We start from the raw sequence: 20,127 nt of genomic DNA on the forward strand, positions 1-20,127 counted from the left end.
TGGCCCCGTGTTTGCACGTGTGATCACAGATCCCCCCAGAAGCACACAGGTCATTTGTGTGATCATTATCGTAATCACATTAAGGCTGGAGGAGATTAGCCCACCAGCCTCAGAGGAGCGCCTCTCCTCCAGGACTGTGGACCAGGAGAGGGGGGCGCGCTCCCCGACGCGGCCCCACTGACACACACTCCTGGAGGGCCGTGATGACGGGAGAGACAGCCTGTGGACAGACGTACTGTACTGTCCAGACATGGCTACAGCCAGGGGGGAAATTGCTCACAGGCATTTTATTTCTTTTCGTAAGACTTCACAACTTCATCTACCACCCCCCCCCTCCCCAAACTCATACAGCCATCCCAAAACAAGCTGCACCTCTGGACAGGTCAAGAGGGCACACAGGCAGATGGGCCCCCTCTACGACCCCCCCATCCTCCTCCACCTTCACAATGGAAATGAGCGTATAATTTTGTCCCAACCTTTTGATGAGAAATCTCTAGTCTCCTGAGGGTTAAAACGCTACCCCAATTAACCCTAATTACTCACAGAAAGGACATTCAAATGAGGCCAGTAACTTGAGCTGTCTGGTGTGTGGGGGGGGGGGGGGGGGGGGGGGTAGAGAGGAGGGGGGAGGGAAGAATGTTTGAGGAAATTTCTGAGAAGACAAAGAGGATACCCTTCATCTGGAAGTTCAACGACAGGAAACATCGCATTTGTAAACTGAAACCAAAATGATTTATGGTTGTGGCTTAGCACCTGTGTGTGTGTGTGTGTGTGCGTCTATTCGGATAAGGGAAAAGCAGTGCATCAAAATAAACATACATAGATATATTTATGAAACAGATATTATATATTGTGGTTGGTGGAACACAACCACAGTTGTATCAACAGCAGCAAAGGTCCCGAAGACTATCTCAGTATCCTATTGCACTATGTTGACCATTCACGCTGCTCATTCTATTCTTATTTTTACATAGATTTTATTTTATATTTAAATTGTTGTATTCTTAGATTGTTTAGTTCTTAGAAATAGTTAAACTACTGTACTCTTACTTAATTTAAGATCTGTATATGTTTAGCGTTTTGCACCTCCCTGCCACAGTAAATTCCGTGTTTGTATAACATACATGGCGAATAAACCGAATTCTGATTCTGTAGCTTCAGGGTGTCACTGAACGTGATATGAACCAGAGATAAGGTGATAAGCTTTTCAATGAATGAACTACATGAGCCTTACTGTTATGGCCAGGGAGACCTCTGTAAAAATGGTGTAAAAGTGTGTGAACACCATACAGCTTATCACTCACAAAAATGACACTTTTATAACAAGCTATAAAAAGCGATGTTGAAACATCCTTTGGTTACTGATTGACATCTCTGTGCTGAGAGTTTTTCTTGATTGCGACCTATTGAATGACCTGTGTAATTGACCTACACAAATCACTAGCTATGAAGGGGTGGCATTTTCTCATCCATGGGGTGAGAGTGTGTGTGTGTGTGTGTGTGTGTGTGTGTGTGTGTGTGTGTGTGTGTGTGTGTGTGTGTGTGTGTGTGTGTGTGTGTGTGTGTGTGTGTGTGTGTGTGTGTGTGTGTGTAACTAAATGTAATGTAATGTGTGTGTGTGTGTGTGTGTGTCTTAGTAAGTGGGTGAAAGAGAGAGAAAGAGAGAGAAACCTAAAGCTTAATTGCCCTACACCACTAGGGGGCACAAAGACTTTGAGGGCAATAAGAAAGTAGGGAGAATTAATCCACACAAAAAGTTAAAACAGATATTTAAAGACCTAAGTTTCCATCCTAATTAAACAGTCTCTGTGTTTAGATTGACTTAAGTGCCAGCTGTAACATTAATATGATAACATATATGAAACAGGGCACACAAATACATCATCTTTTCCTAGGCAGACATAGACAAACAAGCAGAGGTAGAATTAAAATAAATTTCGTGACTAAACCTATTCTCACGAGACAAACTTGTGAATCCTTAGAATTTCAAGGTAACCATTTCTTACATTACACGAAGTAGATTTGTGATAAATGTTGACGCTGCACATATTTGAGACTACAGGCACTGGCTACCGTCTCCATGAACTTGACATGATTAATCTCTTGAAATGTTGATTGACGAACTGCTGAATTTTGCAGGTCTCATTAAACTGCTTTCATTATGCATTTGGTACAGTACTCAAAATACAAGAAAAGGGCGTGATTTGTTTCGTCATCTCATGAATATGTAGTTTAGCGCTTGTCACCCCCCTTCACTGGACCTCTGTAGCTAGTTCGTACAAGCGTTCAGTCGTGGACACAGCACGCGTATGGCTAGCGTGTAGACTTTTTGTTGTACTGAAGTGCAAAGGAAGGATAAAAACAGGAAGAAACTTCGCTGTAAACTAAGGACATTATAGGAAACTGTCTCCTATGCATAGGAAATCTGTGCTCAGTTGAGAAAGTGCCTTTCTCTACTGGTGCATGTTTAAATCGGAGGAGAACATTAGTGCCGTGAGTCGGCCAGACAACTGATTTCAAAGCTAGCGGCAACACCAGAGCACAGGCATGATTTTGAGACGGAGTTTGGCCGTTGCCGCTATCAGCCTTCATGCTTTTTTACTTAGCTTTCTCATCAAGGTACGTGTAAAACACCGGAGGATATTTCACTACAGTCTCAAGGATGCCCTCTGAAACCAAATATCCAAATTGGCCATGCATTGAAACTTTTATTTTGCGGATGCACTGGCTGTTTTTCTCGTTGGCTGTTATGTTGTTAATGTCTAGTTAATTCCTGGTAATACTTTGCGTTTTTTTTAATTTTTATTGAAGGTTTGATTTGTTTTCCAACAGGTGTCGGATGCATCGGGGCAATTCGAATTGCAGATCATATCGATGCAAAACCTGAATGGAGAGTTGCTGAACGGCCAATGCTGCGACGGGTCTCGGAACACGGCGGATCGAAAATGCACGAGGGATGAATGTGATACCTTTTTCAAAGTGTGCCTGAAGGAATACCAGTCCAGGGTGTCCGCTGCCGGGCCGTGTAGTTTTGGAGCTGGATCTACGCCCGTATTGGGAGGGAATACATTTTCTTTGAAGAGTACAGCAAGGAATGAAAGATCCAGGATAGTTTTGCCGTTCAGTTTCGCCTGGCCGGTAAGATCATTTCTATACTAGACAGTAGACACTACACTTAAAAACGATCAAACAGCGCGTTCACAATGCAGGAGATATAACATCGTAAAAAAAAGCCTTGCCACGTGCTTCCTTGAAAACGTTAAAGCTGTTGTATTTATTGCCATTACTGACAATCAACCGTTGAAATGGCAAGAGAAAACACATTTTGAGGGTCGCATTGTTGAAACCACAAGGGATAACCAAGCTTGTACGGTGCTCTGAGCACCAGCCCCGTGTCTCCCTCATTAGCTAGTTACCCAGGTGTGGGGAGTGGAATTAGACGGTGACATGTTTTTGTTGAGTTTGAAGTCCAAATTGCATGGTTGGACAGACGAAGATGAATTACTCAGTCGATTCTATTCGATTTCAGGAATTCTATTGAACTTGTATAGGCCTACTTGCAACTCGTAGATAATGCAACGTTATCTTCGTTTTTGCTTGTTGACGGGAAGTTTGAGACATAATGAATGCCCCCACGTAAAACAACGAGAGAAAACATCTCTTGTAATAATGGGCCATGAATCACCAATGTTGTCCAGGTGTGCAAGTATTCTGCAGACAATAGATTACCGTAACGTCTAATTCAGTACGGGTTACACAGTGGGGGTTCTCCTTTCTAAAAATCGTAGCTCTACAATTTGGCACTAAAGTGGTAGTTCTGCTTGGGGAATGCACCGAGTAATAGGCCGGGAGTCATTTTAATGGCTGGTCTAATTCAGAGCAACTGGACACAGGAACGTACTGATTCACCCCAAGCTTGTTTATTCTACCGAAGTTCTTTCTACGTGGTTGATGGTTGAAACGCACATCCTTTAGGCATGCATGGTTCCAATTTACATTATTGTCTATTTTTAAACTCAACCTGAATGAAAGTCCCTCTCATACTTGCCTGCACACGGATGATCATTTCTGGGTGAAGAAAAACCGTTGACGTCGGATGTTTAAGCAGCAAATCTAAGTGTACGGTTTGCAATCTGAGAATGTATGAGAACTGGCTAGACTGCATGATAAATGCCAATTACGCACCATTTACAACCTCGGACTTGTGTTAGTTCTGTTCAAGCTGCAGGGCTAAATTTATCGTATTTAGAGATGCGTGTCTCTGATGTCTGGTACATCAGACTGTGTCACTGTACCCGAGGGGAACTCCGGTCGTTAGCGAGGTTCATAAAAGATCTACTGTATAGAGGAACTCTGCTCTCTCTTCCTTTTCTAGTGCTGTACTTCAGTGCGCATTAACAATCACCCAGGACTGGCTGGTCCCATCACGCTGTACTTTGCAAAAAGTGATTGGCTGTTGTGGACAGATGGTGATGGGGCTGTAGGGTGCTACTGGTTCATAAAGGTTTTTTTTTCTCTCTCGTTTTGGCATCCCCTCTCCCGTGCTGCCTGGAGCTGGCCTCTTGTCCTGGCCTCCGGGCTTTGTGTAAGTCACGCTCGGTTGGAGAGCAGGCATTTCATCTCTTTAACCTTGCCACCCACAGCAACCGCTGCACTTAATGAGGCTCCACACATGTTCTCTGACCAGGTAGGACAGCAGCCAGACAGGTTGAAGAACACAGTGCTGGTCCTGGAGCACACAGTTGTGATGCACTGTAGACTATAAACATCACAGTACCCAGCCGTGCCCCTGCTCTGGGAGGGGGGGGGGGGGGAGAGGCACAGCCCCAGCTCCCCAGACAGAGTCAGTCTCTCTCAGTTTATCAAGCAGGGACAATAGTGTGCCCTCTGTGACTACAGTGAGGATTACAGAGGATAATGGAGTCTGTCCAGATATAATGGCAGCGCAGGGCAGGCAACAGGAAGCAGGGATGAGCCGGCAGGGATGAGCCGGCAGGGATGAGCTCTGCTCTCAGAGGCAGCCTGCCCCTCATGCTCTGTGTGGCCTGACCACCTCTCACAACACTCACTCACTGACCAGAGAGGCTGAGGTGGGGCAGGGGCCGAGGCAGGGGCCGGGGCAGGGGCCGAGGCAGGGCAGAGGCAGGGCAGAGGCAGGGCAGAGGCAGGGCAGAGGCAGGGCAGAGGCAGGGCAGAGGCAGGGCAGAGGCAGGGCAGAGGCAGGGCAGTACATACCCATCATGTGTACCCTCAACGCAGAAATGAGGGATCAAAAGCCAAGTCGGGTTAAAGACAGCAATGAAAGAGTGCGCCGGAGATGCAACTCATGATAGGATGAGGGGAAGTTCATTGCTCTCTGTGGTCAAACACTAATTTACACAATGAATCACTGGGAAAAGAGCATTTATTTGAACAAGGTTTGCTGGTTAGCTCTACGTGGATTGATGTCTCTCACTGTTTTAGGAGGGTAAATGGCAAGTTGTCCTTGTCGGAGGAGGGTGTATGGTTGTTCCCATACCTCTGAGGAGGGTGTACGCTCTGTACCTGCGTAGACGCACCACTACACCTCTGGTAGGGCGCTCACATGGATCTGCCCTCGCCTATCGTGTCTCTTATCTTCCTTTTATCTTATCTCTTATCTTCCCTCTCTTTCCCTCCCTTTAAGACTGTTCTCAGCCAGACTTCAACCACCCCTGGGTTTCTAACCCCAGATCTGTTTCTCTCAGTCATGTTCCGTGGTTTTCTCTAAATAGGGAGTCTTTTTTAGTTTGTCCCTCCCTTTTTTCTCTACCTCCGTGTTTCTCATGGGCTGTGCAACGCTCCAGGCATCAGCGTGATTGATGACTAGCAGGAGAGGTCGGGGGCGGGGGGGTTGGGGTTGGGGGGGTCAGGTGAGCGTGTCACAGCCGACCTTGAGAGAAAGCACTGCTAGGTGGCAGCTGGTGGAGTAATGACATGTTTACTTTATATAGTCTGCTCTGATGTGGCAGTTAAGTGCAAATAACTCAAGGGAAAGAAAGTGTTTTTTTTTGTGTTTTTTTTCTCTCTCTTTGTCTCTGAGTGCTGTAGTTTCTCGTCCTGTTGGTTGTGTTATTTGATGGTAAGATTAAATAATTCATGATTAACATTATGCATTCCCAGGGAGATACTCATGTAAATGTGTGTGTCGTCAGAGAAGGTGACATGTCAGATGTTGTAACCACCCTGGCCTTCACAGAGCCAGTAAACAGTCCAGGGAAGTTTCCAGTGTTACGACGTCTGACCGAGTAGAACCACAGTTGCCCCGTGGTTTATTCTGGACCCTGCGGCCGTGGCTGATGTCGTGTGACTGACAGGGGGATTAGAGACCTATCTGGAGTGCTGCTGTGTTGGCTGGCGAGTGATGAGTGCCAGTTATCTGGAGCTGGTTCTTCCTTATCACCTCCTCAAGTGTCCAGAGAGGATCACCGTCGAGGCGTTAGCTCGGATCTCGTGCTCCTATCTCCAACTCCTGTTTCGATAACGATCTCACGGCAAACACCCCTGTTCCTTCTATCAAGGCAGTCGCTGTGCCGCCTTTGAAGGCGATTGTGAAAGTTTAATTTTCGTGACAGGGCCTGAGTTTTATGGTAAACAGGGTGTGTGTGTGTGTGTGTGTGTGTGTGTGTGTGTGTGTGTGTGTGTGTGTGTGTGTGTGTGTGTGTGTGTGTGTGTGTGTGTGTGTGTGTGTGTGTGTGTGTGTGTGTGTGTGTGTGTGTGTGTGTGTGTGTGTGTGTGTGTGTGTGTGTGTGTGTGTGTGTGTGTGTGTGTGTGTGTGTGTGTGTGTGTGTGTGTGTGTGTGTGTGTGTGTGTGTGTGTGTGTGTACCTTAGCAGTTTGGTGATTATCCAGACCAGATGGGCTTGACACTGTTGTTTGTGGCTGATTGTAACGGATACAGTCTCGGTCAACATAACCTACTTGTTCAGCCATTGTTTTGTGTCCTCAGAAAGGACCAGACTGAGTTCCTGTTCCTCTCAAAGCCCGTGGCGGGCCTAGTCTGTTCGTTCTCAGACTGTAGACTAGACAGCTGTATATAAGTGACAGGCATCTAAAGAATGCCCAAGCCTTGAGGTTTTAGAAAAATGATTGTATTAAGTCATTTCATTCCGAAGGAGTGTTCCCATGCTTGTGTAAGGTAGTTGCGTGAGGTCATCTTCCTGAGTACTCTTCTTCTGCAGGGTTCAGCTCTGATAGGCTGATTTGAGCTATTTTATCGAGATGTGTTGTCTGGCCAGTCTGCAGATAAGGAGACACATGGCTGCTTGTGTTAGAGCTGGGCCCGTGGTTGAGTGTGTGCATGTGTGTGTCCGTGCCCAGTTTGTGTCTGTGTTTGGGTACTGTGGTGTGTGTTTGGGTACTGTGTGTGTGTCTGTGCCGTGTGTGTTTGGGTACTGTGTGGTGAGTGTGTGTTTGGGTACTGTGTGGTGAGTGTAGGTCATGGAGAAGTCAGCTGTGAGCCTGGGAAAAGTGAAGCTGGCGGCTGTAGGTATTCTAACTGATAACCAGGAGAGTTATGGAGTGTTAGGAGTTAGGGTATGTAGTATCTCACTTTTTGGAAGAAATATGCAAGTGCCATAGTGTAATACACAAGAAGAGGAAGAGGTATGGAACTCATTTTTTGATCAAGGCTCAAGTGATAAGTGGGTTTAAAGTGTACGTTTCGAAACGCACTGGAATGTGTGCAAACCCTAGGCATGTCCTGACAAACACTTTGCTGATAAAAAGCATACACTGTTTTATGTTCACAGAACTGGCCGTTCAGAAATGGTTATTGTGATGAAAACTTTTTATTTACTGGCATGTTCGGCCATTAGTCATTGCAGGCTTTTTTCACGTTTGTATATCGGTTGCCTGTGAACGTTGGGTTTTTGTTGTCATGAGTGTGAGGGTATTGGCGAGGAGATCAGTACGAGCTGTGAGGTTGCTAGCTAACAGTGTTGCAAAGAAATCTCACCAGAAGTCGCTATTGGCTCTTGTACATGACGCCAACCTTTTAGATCTGTAGATGTACTTCTGTGTTGTCGTAGCAGCTTTTACAACACAGAAGTGAAGTACAAGTAGCCTACTTTTATAAACACTGGCAACGCTAGCCCACTAATGAAGGCAAACGGGGTGTCATCCTCAAATCAGTAAAAGGTTATTTTGCTGCTGCTCAACGAAAACGGAGATTGTTAAAGTAGCGGAAAGTCTTCAGATTTGACGCTAGTGTCTATATAAGATTGTGTTGTCGCTAGGGAAGGTAAAAAGTCGCAAAATATAGTGCCAAAGTCGCTAAATTGGCAACAATTCGGTTGCTCGGATCAAGACGCTCCCAAACCAGGTTTTCAGGTGAAGCCTTGGCTTTACTCGCCAGGGTGTGAACCAGCCACAGCTACCGCAAATATACTGCTGTGGTCTGTGTGTGATTAAAAAAGGTCTCTGGGGGATTGTTTACCCAACAGCGTAGAACCGAGGAGCATCTGAGATCAGGGTAGTTGGGTAGTTATTGGGGTCCACCACTCTCCAACATGTAGAACTATGCTTTTATACGAGTGGTGTTTACTTAATCGTTGGAAGCTGATCAGATTGTTGACTGACGAAATGAACACCAGTCTTCTGACGGCCAAGGCATGGTATCCTAAGCCTTGAGAAGTGCAGGAGTGAGTGGTTGTTAAGCTTTTTATACGTTTTAGTCAGGGAGTCAGGTGGCTGAGCGGTTAGGGAATCGGGCTAGTAATCTGAAGGTTGCCAGTTCGATTCCCCACCGTGCAAAATGATGTTGTGTCCTTGGGCAAGGCACTTCACCCTACTTGCCTTGGGGGGAATGTCCCTGTACTTACTGTAAGTCACTCTGGATAAGAGCGTCTGCTAAATGACTAAATGTATAAAATGTATAAATGTATAGTCCCCAGAGCAGTAGTGTTTAGTCTGAGGGGGACTAGTGATTGGTGGCCGTTAGGTCATCTCAGTAGAGAGAGCTGGCTAAGCTGTGACATTTCTAAAATGCCTTCAGGCTACGCTGCCAGGACGGAGTGTGAATATAACAAGTAGGTGCTGCTACTGGATGCTTGAGCTTTGTAAGTAGTTTTGACACACACACACACACACGCAGTGTCCAGTCGTCCAGGACTGTGGCACAGGGTGGTGTGTAAGTGGATACCAGTGTGAGCCTTGCTGCCCCTTAGCCAGACAAAGTGTTTCAGGAGTGCTGAAATGAAGACTGCTCTTCCAGAGACCTGAATGAGGGACTCACTCAGCTGGCCTCTCAGAGCTCTCTCTCGCTTGTATCTCTTTGTGTGTCTCTCTCTCTTTGTGTGTCTGTCTCTCTTTGTGTGTCTCTCTCTCTTTGTGTGTGTCTCTCTCTGTGTCTCGCTTTGTCTTTCGCTTTGTCTCTCTCTTTGTCTCTCTCTCTCTATTTGTCTCTCTCTCTCTCTCTCTCTCTCTCTCTCTCTGTCTCTGTCTCTGTCTCTCTCTCTCTCTCTCTCTCTCTCTCTCCCCCTCTCACACACACACTTCTTGTCGGCTCATTCATACATCATAGGGAGGCTGTATACACCTCACTGTCCCAGCCCCGCCTCTCTGCCCCAGCCCTGTCTCTCTGCCCCAGCCCTGTCTCTCTGCCCCAGCCCTGTCTCTCTGCCCCAGCCCTGTCTCTCTGCACCAGCCCTGTCTCTCTGCCCCAGCCCTGCCTCACTGCCCTAGCCCTGTCTCACTGCACCAGCCCTGCCTCACTGTCCTAACCCTGCCTCTGCCATTTCTGTCTCTCAATCTCTCGGTCTCCCACTCTCTCTGTCTCTTTGTTTCTCAATCTGCCCCACTGTCCCAGCCCTGCCTCTCTGTCCCAGCCCTGCCTCTCTGTCCCAGCCCTGCCTCTCTGTCCCAGCCCTGCCTCTGTCCCAGCCCTGCTTCTCTGTCCCAGCCCTGCCTCTCTGTCCCAGCCCTGCCTCTCTGTCCCAGCCCTGCCTCTCTGCCCCAGCCCTGCCTCACTGCCCCAGCCCTGCCTCACTGCCACAGCCCTGCCTCACTGCCCTAGCCCTGCCTCACTAGTCCTGCCCTGCCTCACTGTCCAGAGTCAGACGGCCTCCTACCAGGGGGTGTCAGACCAGACCAGATCATACCCTGGTCTGCACGGCTCTAATCCCTGAAGTCCCTTGAACAACTAGCTACCTAGCCCCTCTTAATCAGATCAGAGGCACTATTGTTGTAACATCTACCAATACCAGGCTCTGGATTACATCTTGTTTGAAATGAATGACACACAGGCATGGGACACGGTGTGAAGAGTGTGTGGTTGTGCGAAGGGTTGTGTGTCTCCAGATCTTTGCCTGAAAAGAGACAACTGGCTCCTTTCATTGGGATGTAGGGACTGTCCCTGTATCTTGCATTGACTATCACATGAGCATTTTGCTATCTGTGTTCAGTAGCCTTGCTGTGTGGGTGTTGTAGTTCTGGTGGGTAACCTTGCTGTGTGGGTGTTGTAGTTCTGGTGGGTAACCTTGCTGTGTGGGTGTTGTAGTTCTGGTGGGTAACCTTGCTGTGTGGGTGTTGTAGTTCTGGTGGGTAACCTTGCTGTGTGGGTGTTGTAGTTCTGGTGGGTAACCTTGCTGTGTGGGTGTTGTAGTTCTGGTGGGTAACCTTGCTGTGTGGGTGTTGTAGTTCTGGTGGGTAACCTTGCTGTGTGGGTGTTGTAGTTCTGGTGGGTAACCTTGCTGTGTGGGTGTTGTAGTTCTGGTGGGTAACCTTGCTGTGTGGGTGTTGTAGTTCTGGTGGGTAACCTTGCTGTGTGGGTGTTGTAGTTCTGGTGGGTAACCATGCTGTGTGGGTGTTGTAGTTCTGGTGGGTAACCTTGCTGTGTGGGTGTTGTAGTTCTGGTGGGTAACCATGTCTCTCCTTGTCTTCCTCAGAGGTCATACACGTTAATAGTGGAAGCCTTGGACTTCAATAACAACACCAGTGGTGAGTATCTGTCTTCCTGTCTGTTTCTTTCTTTTCCTGCTGTCGTCCTCTCTCTCTCTCTATCTCATTAACTCTCTGCCTCTCTCTCTCTCCCCCTCCCTCTCTCTCATGTTAACCTTTGGGGGGTAGTGTGTTGGAGGCCAAGAATGGAAGTTTATTTTTCCTGAACCGCCTACCCCCTCCCACACAGCCTGGGGAATGTGTGTGTGTGCAGGGAGTGTGTTGACAGGTGCGTGTGACAGGACAGGGAAGAGGAAGCATAAGGGAGTACAGTAGTAAACTGAGTGAGGGTGTGTATGTGGGGGGGAGTATGAGGAGAAAGAGAGGGGTATGTCTCAGTAGACTTGGGGCAGAGGGTGTCGTGAGGGCCCCATGCTGCCCCATGCTGCCCTTATGAAAATGTTTTCATTAGTCTGATGACTGATAGCAGGTGCTGCCAGCGAGAGGGAGGGTCACACTGCCTCACTGTCACAGAGACAGGAAGCACGAGGCTCAGCCCCGACCTGGCAGCCAGGCAGCCAGCCAGACAACCAGACAGCCAGTCAAGGGACTGAAATGTTACCCCAGCTGTAGCTATATGTTACAGAGCTGCTCTGCTTGTCATCAGGCTTGTCATTGTCTAGGAGGGTGAGGAGGAAGCAAACTATTACAGCCTCTCTTTCATTATCATACGGTGAATATATCACCATAGCTTCACATTAGAGGTTTTCAGAGTAGAGACCAAAACGTGGAGGAAGACTTTCAATACTGCCAGGGCTACACCTTCACCCTGGTTGTGAGCTTCTGGGACTACAGATGGTCGGTGGTCATATTGGCTATATGGTGGAGACCCCAGTCGAAGATATTCTGCACCTCTCTGTGCTTGTCTTAGCAGGTCTGGGGTCAGTGGGGCCCAGGCCCTCTCTCTTGTTTGTTGTCCCCCAGAGAGCTGTTAGGGCCTGGGTGTGAAAAGCCTCCTGATTGTACTGGAGCTGGATGAGCCCAGCTGAGCTAGCCTGGCTACCCTGGTTTGTTAGCATGATTAGCATGAACTCCACCTGGCTAGCCTAGCCTGTTAGCATGAGGGTCACAAAGGCTGTATCCATTTTCCCAACAGTTGACACAGACCAAAGGTAGCAGATTTCTGCAGTGATACCATATGAACTTTGACATTGAATAAAAACAAATATTTTAATAGGATTACTCGGAAATAGGTTTCAAAGTTTCTATTTTTTGTGTTGTTGAAAATATAACATTTTTTTTCCTCACACCTACAGTGAGAGTACAGTAGAGTACAGTAAGGACCTCATCAAGAACTCATCAATGATATGTAAAAACTTTTCAAAAAAATATATATCGTTTTTTCTCACTTGTTACCTATACAGTCTCAGGTAGGGTTCACTTCCAGATCAGTTTAGTTTGTTCTTGGAAAAGGCCAACGCTTTCTGTCTGTCCCCCCCTGACTGGGCCTCTGGCCCGTGTGTCTGCCAGCGTTGAAGCTCCAGGTTGTGATTGATGGCCAGCCCCATACGGGCCTGGGTCCCCCAGAGGGGACCTGAAACCCCAGGCAGCAGGTAGCAAGGATGTGCCACTGCAGACTGGCTGCAAGCTGATACCCAGTAGAGAAATGCTGCGGCTAAACTCTGGATTTCATAGCGTTGTGAAATGTGGCCGGACGCTGTGATTTCAGCATGTGCTCCACACATCTAGCCTGGTGGAGGAGAGCTGGTGGGGAGGGTTAGAGGAGAGCTGGTGGGGAGGGTTAGAGGAGAGCTGGTGGGGAGGGTTAGAGGAGAGCTGGTGGGGAGGGTTAGAGGAGAGCTGGTGGGGAGGGTTAGAGGAGAGCTGGTGGGGAGGGTTAGAGGAGAGCTGGTGGGTTAGAGTTACGGTTAGGGGCTTGAAGAGCGCTACGTCTGACAACGTTTTCTTCTTCTTTATTCTCTCTAGGGAATATTTAGTGACCGGGTAGGGAATGGAATGTGAGTGAGAGCTTAAGTTGGAGTGTGTGTGTGCGTGTGCGTGCATATAGGTTGAAGGTAACGGAGTGTCTGCTCTGTGTGTGTTTCTGCTCTGTGTTTGTGTGTGTCGTGTGTGTGTGTGTCGTGTGTGTGCTTACTGGTTGGAGGTTAGTTGCTCTCTGTTTGCGCAGCATTTCTCTGTGTTTGCTCTGCAAGTGAAGCTCATTACAGCCAGACCGTCCGACAGGTCTGATTCACTATGACATCGCCTGGACTGGTAGGAGACTCCCTGAGAGGAGAGAGGGGGGAGGACCAACTATTCTAGATCGTCAAGCTCTCAACTCTAAAACTAAGGTTCTTGTCGTGGGTGTGTGTGTGTGTGTGTGTGTGTGTGTGTGTGTGTGTGTGTGTGTGTGTGTGTGTGTGTGTGTGTGTGTGTGTGTGTGTGTGTGTGTGTGTGTGTGTGTGTGTGTGTGTGTGTGTGTGTGTGTGTGTGTGTGTGTGTGTGTGTGTGTGTGTGTGTGTGTGTGTGTGTGTGTGTGTGTGTGTGTGTGTGTGTGTGTGTGTGTGTGTGTGTGTGTGTGTGTGTGTGTGTGTGTGTGTGTGTGTGTGTGGAAGTGCTGACTGTGCCCTGGCAGGATTCCCACCAGTGACTGTGGCCTGGGTGTCTTCTGTGTGTCGTTTATGGTGCCTGTGGTTCGGGCCTAGCTCAGGGAGAGGGAGAGGGCAGTGTGTGAGGGCAGCAATATCCTGAAGCTGTAAACCTGGGAGACCAACTCGCAGCTGAGGCAGGAGAGAGAAAGCGAGAGCGTGAGAAAAAAGGAGAGGCCACGAGACAAGCTTACATTTCTCTCCCACATTTCCTCTCACAGTTTCCTCCTGCTCTGCTCTGTCTTTCTTAACGATACACAATGTGTGCATGCATAACATTTAATATACGTGGTTTTCTGCAAAGTACTGGGTTACAAAATGTTAGATGTAAAATGTTTGCCTTTCTCAGTACACAATAATAATAAACACTACGATGATAATTAAACTCCATCATCATAATAATAAGTGCTGTGGTGGATGATCCTAGCGTTAACCCCCTGTCGTCTTGGAGCAGACATGCAGGTGATCGAGAAGGGTTACCACTCAGGCATGATCAACCCCAGCTCCCAATGGCAGAAGCTCAGCCACAACGGCCCCATCGGCCAGCTCGAGTACCAGGTCCGGGTCAGCTGTGACGAACACTACTATGGCTTCGGCTGCAACAAGTTCTGCCGCCCTCGCGATGAGTTCTTCGGACACTACACCTGCGACTACAACGGGAACAAGACGTGTCTGGAGGGCTGGGCAGGGCTGGACTGCAACACAGGTACACTGATGGGGGGCGGGGCTCTGGGGGCGGTGCTCTGGGGGTGGTGCTCTAGGGGCGGGGCTTTGGGGTTGGTGCTCTGGGGGCGGGGCTCTGGGGGCGGGGCTCTGGGGGTGGTGCTCTGGGGGCAGGGCTCTGGGGGTGGTGCTCTGGGGCCTCGGGGGAGGGGCTCTGGGGGAGGGGCTCTTGGGCCTGGGGGAGGGGCTCTGGGGCCTGGGGGAGGGGCTCTGGGGGCGGGGCTCTGGGGCCTGGGGGAGGGGGCAGGTCAGGGGGGGAGGGGGCAGGTCAGGGGGTGAGGGTGTTTAGAAACCCTGGAGCTGAGCTTTAAGCTGTGCCAAGAGATCTGATGTTCAGACAGTTAAAACCTGCTAATCTAATCTGCTCTCATTCTCTTTCTCTCTCTCTCTTTCCCTCTCCTCTCTCTCTTTCACTCTCCTCTCTCTCTTTCACTCTCCTCTCCCTCCTGTCTTTTCTCTCTCCTCCACGGCCAGCTATCTGCCGACAAGGCTGCAGCACTGAACACGGGTCCTGTAAGGAGCCGGGCGACTGCAAGTAAGTGTTATCCTCCTCTGAACTGTCTTTACCATCTATCGTGAGTACGACTGTGATTTACGGCTCCGAAAGACGCCATTTCTTTATTAGTTGGAAGAGTAGTTGTCAGAGCGTGCTGGCGTCGCTAGCCAGACCGTGCTGGAGTCGCTAGCCAGAGCGTGCTGGAGTCGCTAGCCAGAGGCCTGTGGTGCTGGGTGTTCTCTGTCATGTTGGGAGAGGGGGGCCTGATACGCCTGTCTGTGTTTTATCACGTGTTGCTTCCCTTCTGGCCAAGAGACCAATCAGAACCAGACCTCTCCTCAGTCCTGAGACCAGCCTGCTGGAGGAAAGGGGGGGGGGTGAAGTCTCCCAGCCCCTGATTCTCTGTCTGACCAGGCAGGCTTCTAGCCGGGCGTGTGCTAATCTTGGACAAGCCGTAAAGCGCCGTGTTTGTGTAGCTAATGGTTTCCTAATGCTGTTTCTGAACGCAGCCTGAAGGGGAAGCCGTCTGATGAGGGCCATCAGAGCTGCTCTGAGCTGGTCACTAAACAGCCTCTTCCTCCCTCCTGTCTCTTCCTCCTCATTCTCCTCCCTGCTCCTCTTCCTCCCTCCTCTTCCTCCTCATTCTCCTCCCTCCTCTTCCTCCTCATTCTCCTCCCTGCTCCTCTTCCTCCCTCCTTCTCTTCCTCCTCATTCTCCTCCCCCGCTCCTCTCCTGTTCCTCCCTCCTCTTCCTCTCTCTTCCTCCTACGCTCTTTTCCTCTCCTTCCTCCTCCCTGCTCCTCCTCCTGTCGTCTTGCATGACTTCACCTTCGACCCAGCGGTCTGTGTTGTGGTTTGGCTCTGCTCCAAGCACTTTGCTCATCAGGTTTGTTCTTTAAGTCAACTGTGTTGTTTTCTCAGGCTGCGACATGAGCAGCTTTTTTCTGGAAGTTGGCGTGTCTGTTCACCGAGGGCTTAACTGCCTGGAACCCTGCTCTCTGCAGGTGTGGCTACACTGCCGTCTCGTTCGCAGGGTTCCAGCCTTTTGTTTTGATCCTCTCTGCCAGTAGATTAACTAGACAAACTTCAGCCACTCCGTATTTACCTAGCGAGCTGTTTTCCCATGATAGAGCTGTGTGACTGTGTGACAGCGGGGTTGAGGTGCAGGCAGGGGACACAGGCAGACCCCAGGACTCTGACCCGGAGTCAGGACATGCTCACCAGCTGGTGGACACCCCCTCTCCCTCCCCCTGGACAGCCCCTCCCCCTGGACAGCCCCTCCCCCTGGACACATCTGTCAAAGCCCTCTTCTCGACCGGCTCGATCGAAACTGGTTGGAAACGGTTCAAACCAGACGGGCAGAGGATCCTGTTTGAAAGACGAGGGCCTGATGTTCCCTCCCTCCCTCCTGCAGAGAGGCTGCTGGGGTCACCCCGGGAACCCTGGTCTGCTTCTCCTGGGGAGGCTGAACGCTCTTTAAGAACCGGCCCTGTGATGTCATACTGGGGTTGACCACAAGAGCAGCTCAGCGCTGTGAAGAGGACGCCCCAGGCAGGCCTGGTCCCTGGTGCGGCACCTCCAGCCACAGTGTTGTGACACACAGCGTCTAGCCGCATGCTAATGTTAGCCAGGCTAAAGATCCCATTGGAACCGTAATATACGGTTTGGTTTTCCGTTGGTGGAGCGCTGAAATAGTTCTCGCCCCGGTATTGTCGAAAAGCTGTTGTGTAAACTTGTTTTACCCACTTGAGATTCATTTGTGGTTTTAAAAGACAGGGTTGTGAAGACTTTGATTTGAGCTTTTAAACGTTGCACTGGTTTGCAATCCTTTTCCCTCATGGCTGCCCTGGTTTGGAGCTGGACAGTTTGTCTTGGGGACTTCATGGATTAACACGTAGTCCAGATTAGAGGTTGCATCAGTCGGTGTGTGGCGGGAATAGTTCTGAATGTTTCGGGTGCCGTGAACAGACATAGAAAAGTCTGTATTTCTTAGCCACATCACAAAGTAACCACATCTTGGCTACCTGGCACTGTGAACAAAACAAGAATACTACGGAGCAAGGATAACATCTTGATTACTTGTGTGTCCCTCAGGTGTCTGTATGGCTGGCAGGGTCAGTACTGTGACAAGTGCATCCCTCACCCCGGCTGTGTTCATGGGACCTGCCTGGAACCCTGGCAGTGCCTCTGTGACACCAACTGGGGAGGACACCTCTGTGACAAAGGTACGGTCACCTCCCTCTTCTCTCCTCCCTCTTCTCCTCTCCTCCTCCCTCTTCTCCTCTCCTTCCTCCTCCCTCTTCTCCTCTCCTCCTCCCTCTTCTCCTCTCCTCCTCCCTCTTCTTCTCTCCTCCTCCCTCTCCTCCTCCTCTCTTCCTCTTCTCTTCCCAGACCTGAACTCCTCCTCTCCTTCCAGATCTGAACTTCTGTGCGACCCACCAGCCGTGCCTGAATGCAGGGGCATGCAGCAACACGGGGCCTGACAAGTACCAGTGCTCCTGCGCCGAGGGCTACTCTGGAGTCAACTGTGAGAGGGGTACGTGTCTGGCTCCCACACGGGACATGTTCCTGGGTGTTCCTGTTTAGAGTCGCTCGGGGGTCTTGGTGAACAGGCTGAGGCAGTCATCAGGAGGGGGGACGAGCCCCTGGCGTTTCCCCCGGGCGTTTCCCCCGGGCGAGGCGTGATCTCCCAGGTGTTGGGATCTGCCCGTGCTGGGTCTTCCCTCCCTGCAGATGGTCCAGCTGAGCATGGCGCTGCAGGCCTGGTGCTGGGAACACTTAGCATGGAGACGACCCCCTCGTCATCCACCGTCCTCGAGCCGCTGACAGCTTAACTGCAGCCATGTCAGGAGGAGGCTTCTCTCCTGACAGGAGGGCCAGGGGAGGCCCCCGTACCCCAGACCCCTCTCTCCCAACACAGACAGCCCTCAGCTGCTCTGCTCTCCTCCTGCTCACGGTTCTGCTCAGTTAGGGTTCTGCTCAGTTAGGGTTCTGCTCAGTTAGGGTTCTGCTCAGTTAGGGTTCTAGTCAATCAGTTATCCTTGGATTAGGAGTCGCTAGTACTTTACACGGACACAAAGAGCGGGAAACTCGTCTCCTCTCTCTTGCTCTCATTCTCCCGCCTCTCCTCTCATCTCGTGCCGCCTCTCTGGAGAAGAATGAGGCGGGGGAGGGGAGCAGTCACGGTGCATTGGTCGGGTCAACTTACCATGAAAGATGATTTCCTGGTGGTGTGGTCTGCCGGGCGGTTAATGAGAGTGAGATGGGGGATTCCAGAGGGAAAGGGGGGGGGGGGGGGGTGGAGTGAGATGGGGGAGGAGGGGGGGCACCTCCCCCTCAGAGATCAGGGAGGCAGTTAGGGTGGTCCTAGACTCACCCAAATCTCTCTGAGGTGTTAAAAGGATAGGGTGACCTCTCTCAAAGGTCTCTCTGTGTGTGTGTGTGTGTGTGTGTGTGTGTGTGTCTAAACCTGTGTGTGTGTGTGTGTCTAAACCTGTGTGTGTGTGTGTGTCTAAACCTGTGTGTGTGTCTAAACCTGTGTGTGTGTGTGTGTCTAAACCTGTGTGTGTGTCTAAACCTGTGTGTGTGTGTGTGTCTAAACCTGTGTGTGTGTGTGTGTCTAAACCTGTGTGTGTGTGTGTGTGTGTCTAAACCTGTGTGTGTTTGGCCCCCAGCGGAGCATGCCTGTCTGTCTGACCCCTGCTCTAACGGAGGGAGCTGCTCTGAGACCAGCCAGGGATACGAGTGTCAGTGTGGACCTGGCTGGAGCGGACCATCCTGCAGCACCAGTACGACTCCTCCCTCTCTCTCACACACACACACACACCAGTACATGTTCTCCTCACTCACACACCCTCCTACCTCTGTCACGGTTGGTGACGTTGTTTCCTGTTGCAGATGTGGACGAGTGTGCTCCTAACCCCTGTAACCATGGAGGCACCTGCCAGGACCTGGTCAACAGCTACAGGTGTCTCTGTCCCCCTCAGTGGATGGGCAAGACCTGTCTGATAGGTGAGCCCTCTCTCTGTCTCTGTCTCTCTCTCTCTGTCTCTCTCCTACTCTTTTTCTATGTCTCTCCCCCCCTTATTCTCTTTCCATCTCTCTGTTGGTGTATTCTCGCTCATCTCTCTCAGGTCGCTGTCTGCTGAGGTGGTAACTTCCTGTCTCATTGGTTGCTGCCTGCTGAGGTAACTGCCTGTCTCTCTCTCTGCAGACGCCAACGAGTGCGACAGCAAGCCCTGCATCAATGCCAACTCCTGCCGCAACCTCATTGGTGGATACTTCTGCGAGTGCGTCCCTGGTTGGACGGGGCAGAACTGTGACATCAGTGAGTCGATGATCTTCAACTGTGGAGGAAACAGCTGTGTGCTCCCTCTCTCTCTCCCACTCTCCCCCTCTCTCCCTCCCTCTCTCTCCCTCCCTCTCTCCCTCTCTCTCCATCCCTCCTTACCGCTCTTCCTCCCTCTCTCCCTCTCTGTCTCTGCCTCCCTCCTTACCGCTCTCTCTCCTCTCTTTCCTTCTCACTCTTTCTCTCTTTCTTTCCCCACTCTCTCGTTCTGTTTTCCTCAGTGAGCAGAGTCTAACTCTTAACTCCAGCACGTAGGGTGCTAGCTAACAGCACAAGAGCAGCCTTGTCTTCAGTGTAAACGATCCCCCTCTATCATTACTAGTCCTCTGTGTGGCCACGACTGAGGTGATTAGCGCTGGCTAAAAACAAACCCTCGCTAGTTTCGCTTGGCGTAGGAACAGCACGGATTGCCCAATTCTGTGGTTGAGTCCTACAGCAGAATCAGAACAGGACTGCATGTTTTATTGCTCTTAGTGCTTCGCTGTTCACCTCATACAGGGCCTCTGACTGTATTGAGAACACGTCTTTGTTTTGTGTTTAGATATTAACGACTGCAAGGACCAGTGCCAGAACGGAGGAACCTGCAAGGTATGTTGTTGTTTACTAAACTGTGTTGTTGTTTACTAAACTGTGGTTGTTGTTGTTGTTGTTGTTGTGGCTGCTGCTTGTTGGTGTGTTTTTGGTTGTCCTCTCAAATGAGCTTACAGTGGTTTTATAAATAGCTGCTGCAAACTGCTCTCTGCAAGCCAACACACTGGGACAGTGGTGGAATTCCTTTATGAAATCAAATCTGGGGCTACTGGGTTCGCTTCGAGAGGGAGGAAAACACAAGGTCCTTGACCACAGTAGATTGAATTACCACAAACATTATTGTCTTGAGCCGGTGCCAGGAAAAAAGTGTGGAAGCGATGGTAGAGCTGTGATAATGTTCCTTAAAACTGTTCCTCCCAAACGCTCTCTGCTGTCCGTCCTGTTCACGCCTTTCACAAGTAACTGTTCTGACTGAGTGTTTGTGTGT

General features: G+C 50.0%; 1 protein-coding gene across 1 annotated transcript in view; it reads left to right on the top strand.

The window, feature by feature from the left end:
- The first annotated feature begins 2,291 nt into the window (after positions 1–2,291).
- Positions 2,292–20,127, top strand: part of jag1b (jagged canonical Notch ligand 1b) — a 24,100-nt gene continuing 6,264 nt past the window's right edge. Inside the window, 12 exon segments of the mRNA XM_067235739.1 lie at positions 2,292–2,619; positions 2,833–3,138; positions 10,904–10,955; positions 13,998–14,249; positions 14,741–14,801; positions 16,856–16,986; positions 17,178–17,297; positions 18,436–18,549; positions 18,659–18,772; positions 18,975–19,088; positions 19,651–19,697; positions 20,000–20,028. Of these exon segments, the coding sequence (XP_067091840.1) occupies positions 2,548–2,619; positions 2,833–3,138; positions 10,904–10,955; positions 13,998–14,249; positions 14,741–14,801; positions 16,856–16,986; positions 17,178–17,297; positions 18,436–18,549; positions 18,659–18,772; positions 18,975–19,088; positions 19,651–19,697; positions 20,000–20,028 (1,412 nt within the window). The 5' untranslated portion in view covers positions 2,292–2,547.

Source organism: Osmerus mordax, chromosome 5 (assembly GCF_038355195.1).
Source record: "Osmerus mordax isolate fOsmMor3 chromosome 5, fOsmMor3.pri, whole genome shotgun sequence".
In the NCBI taxonomy this organism is placed as follows: domain Eukaryota; kingdom Metazoa; phylum Chordata; class Actinopteri; order Osmeriformes; family Osmeridae; genus Osmerus; species Osmerus mordax.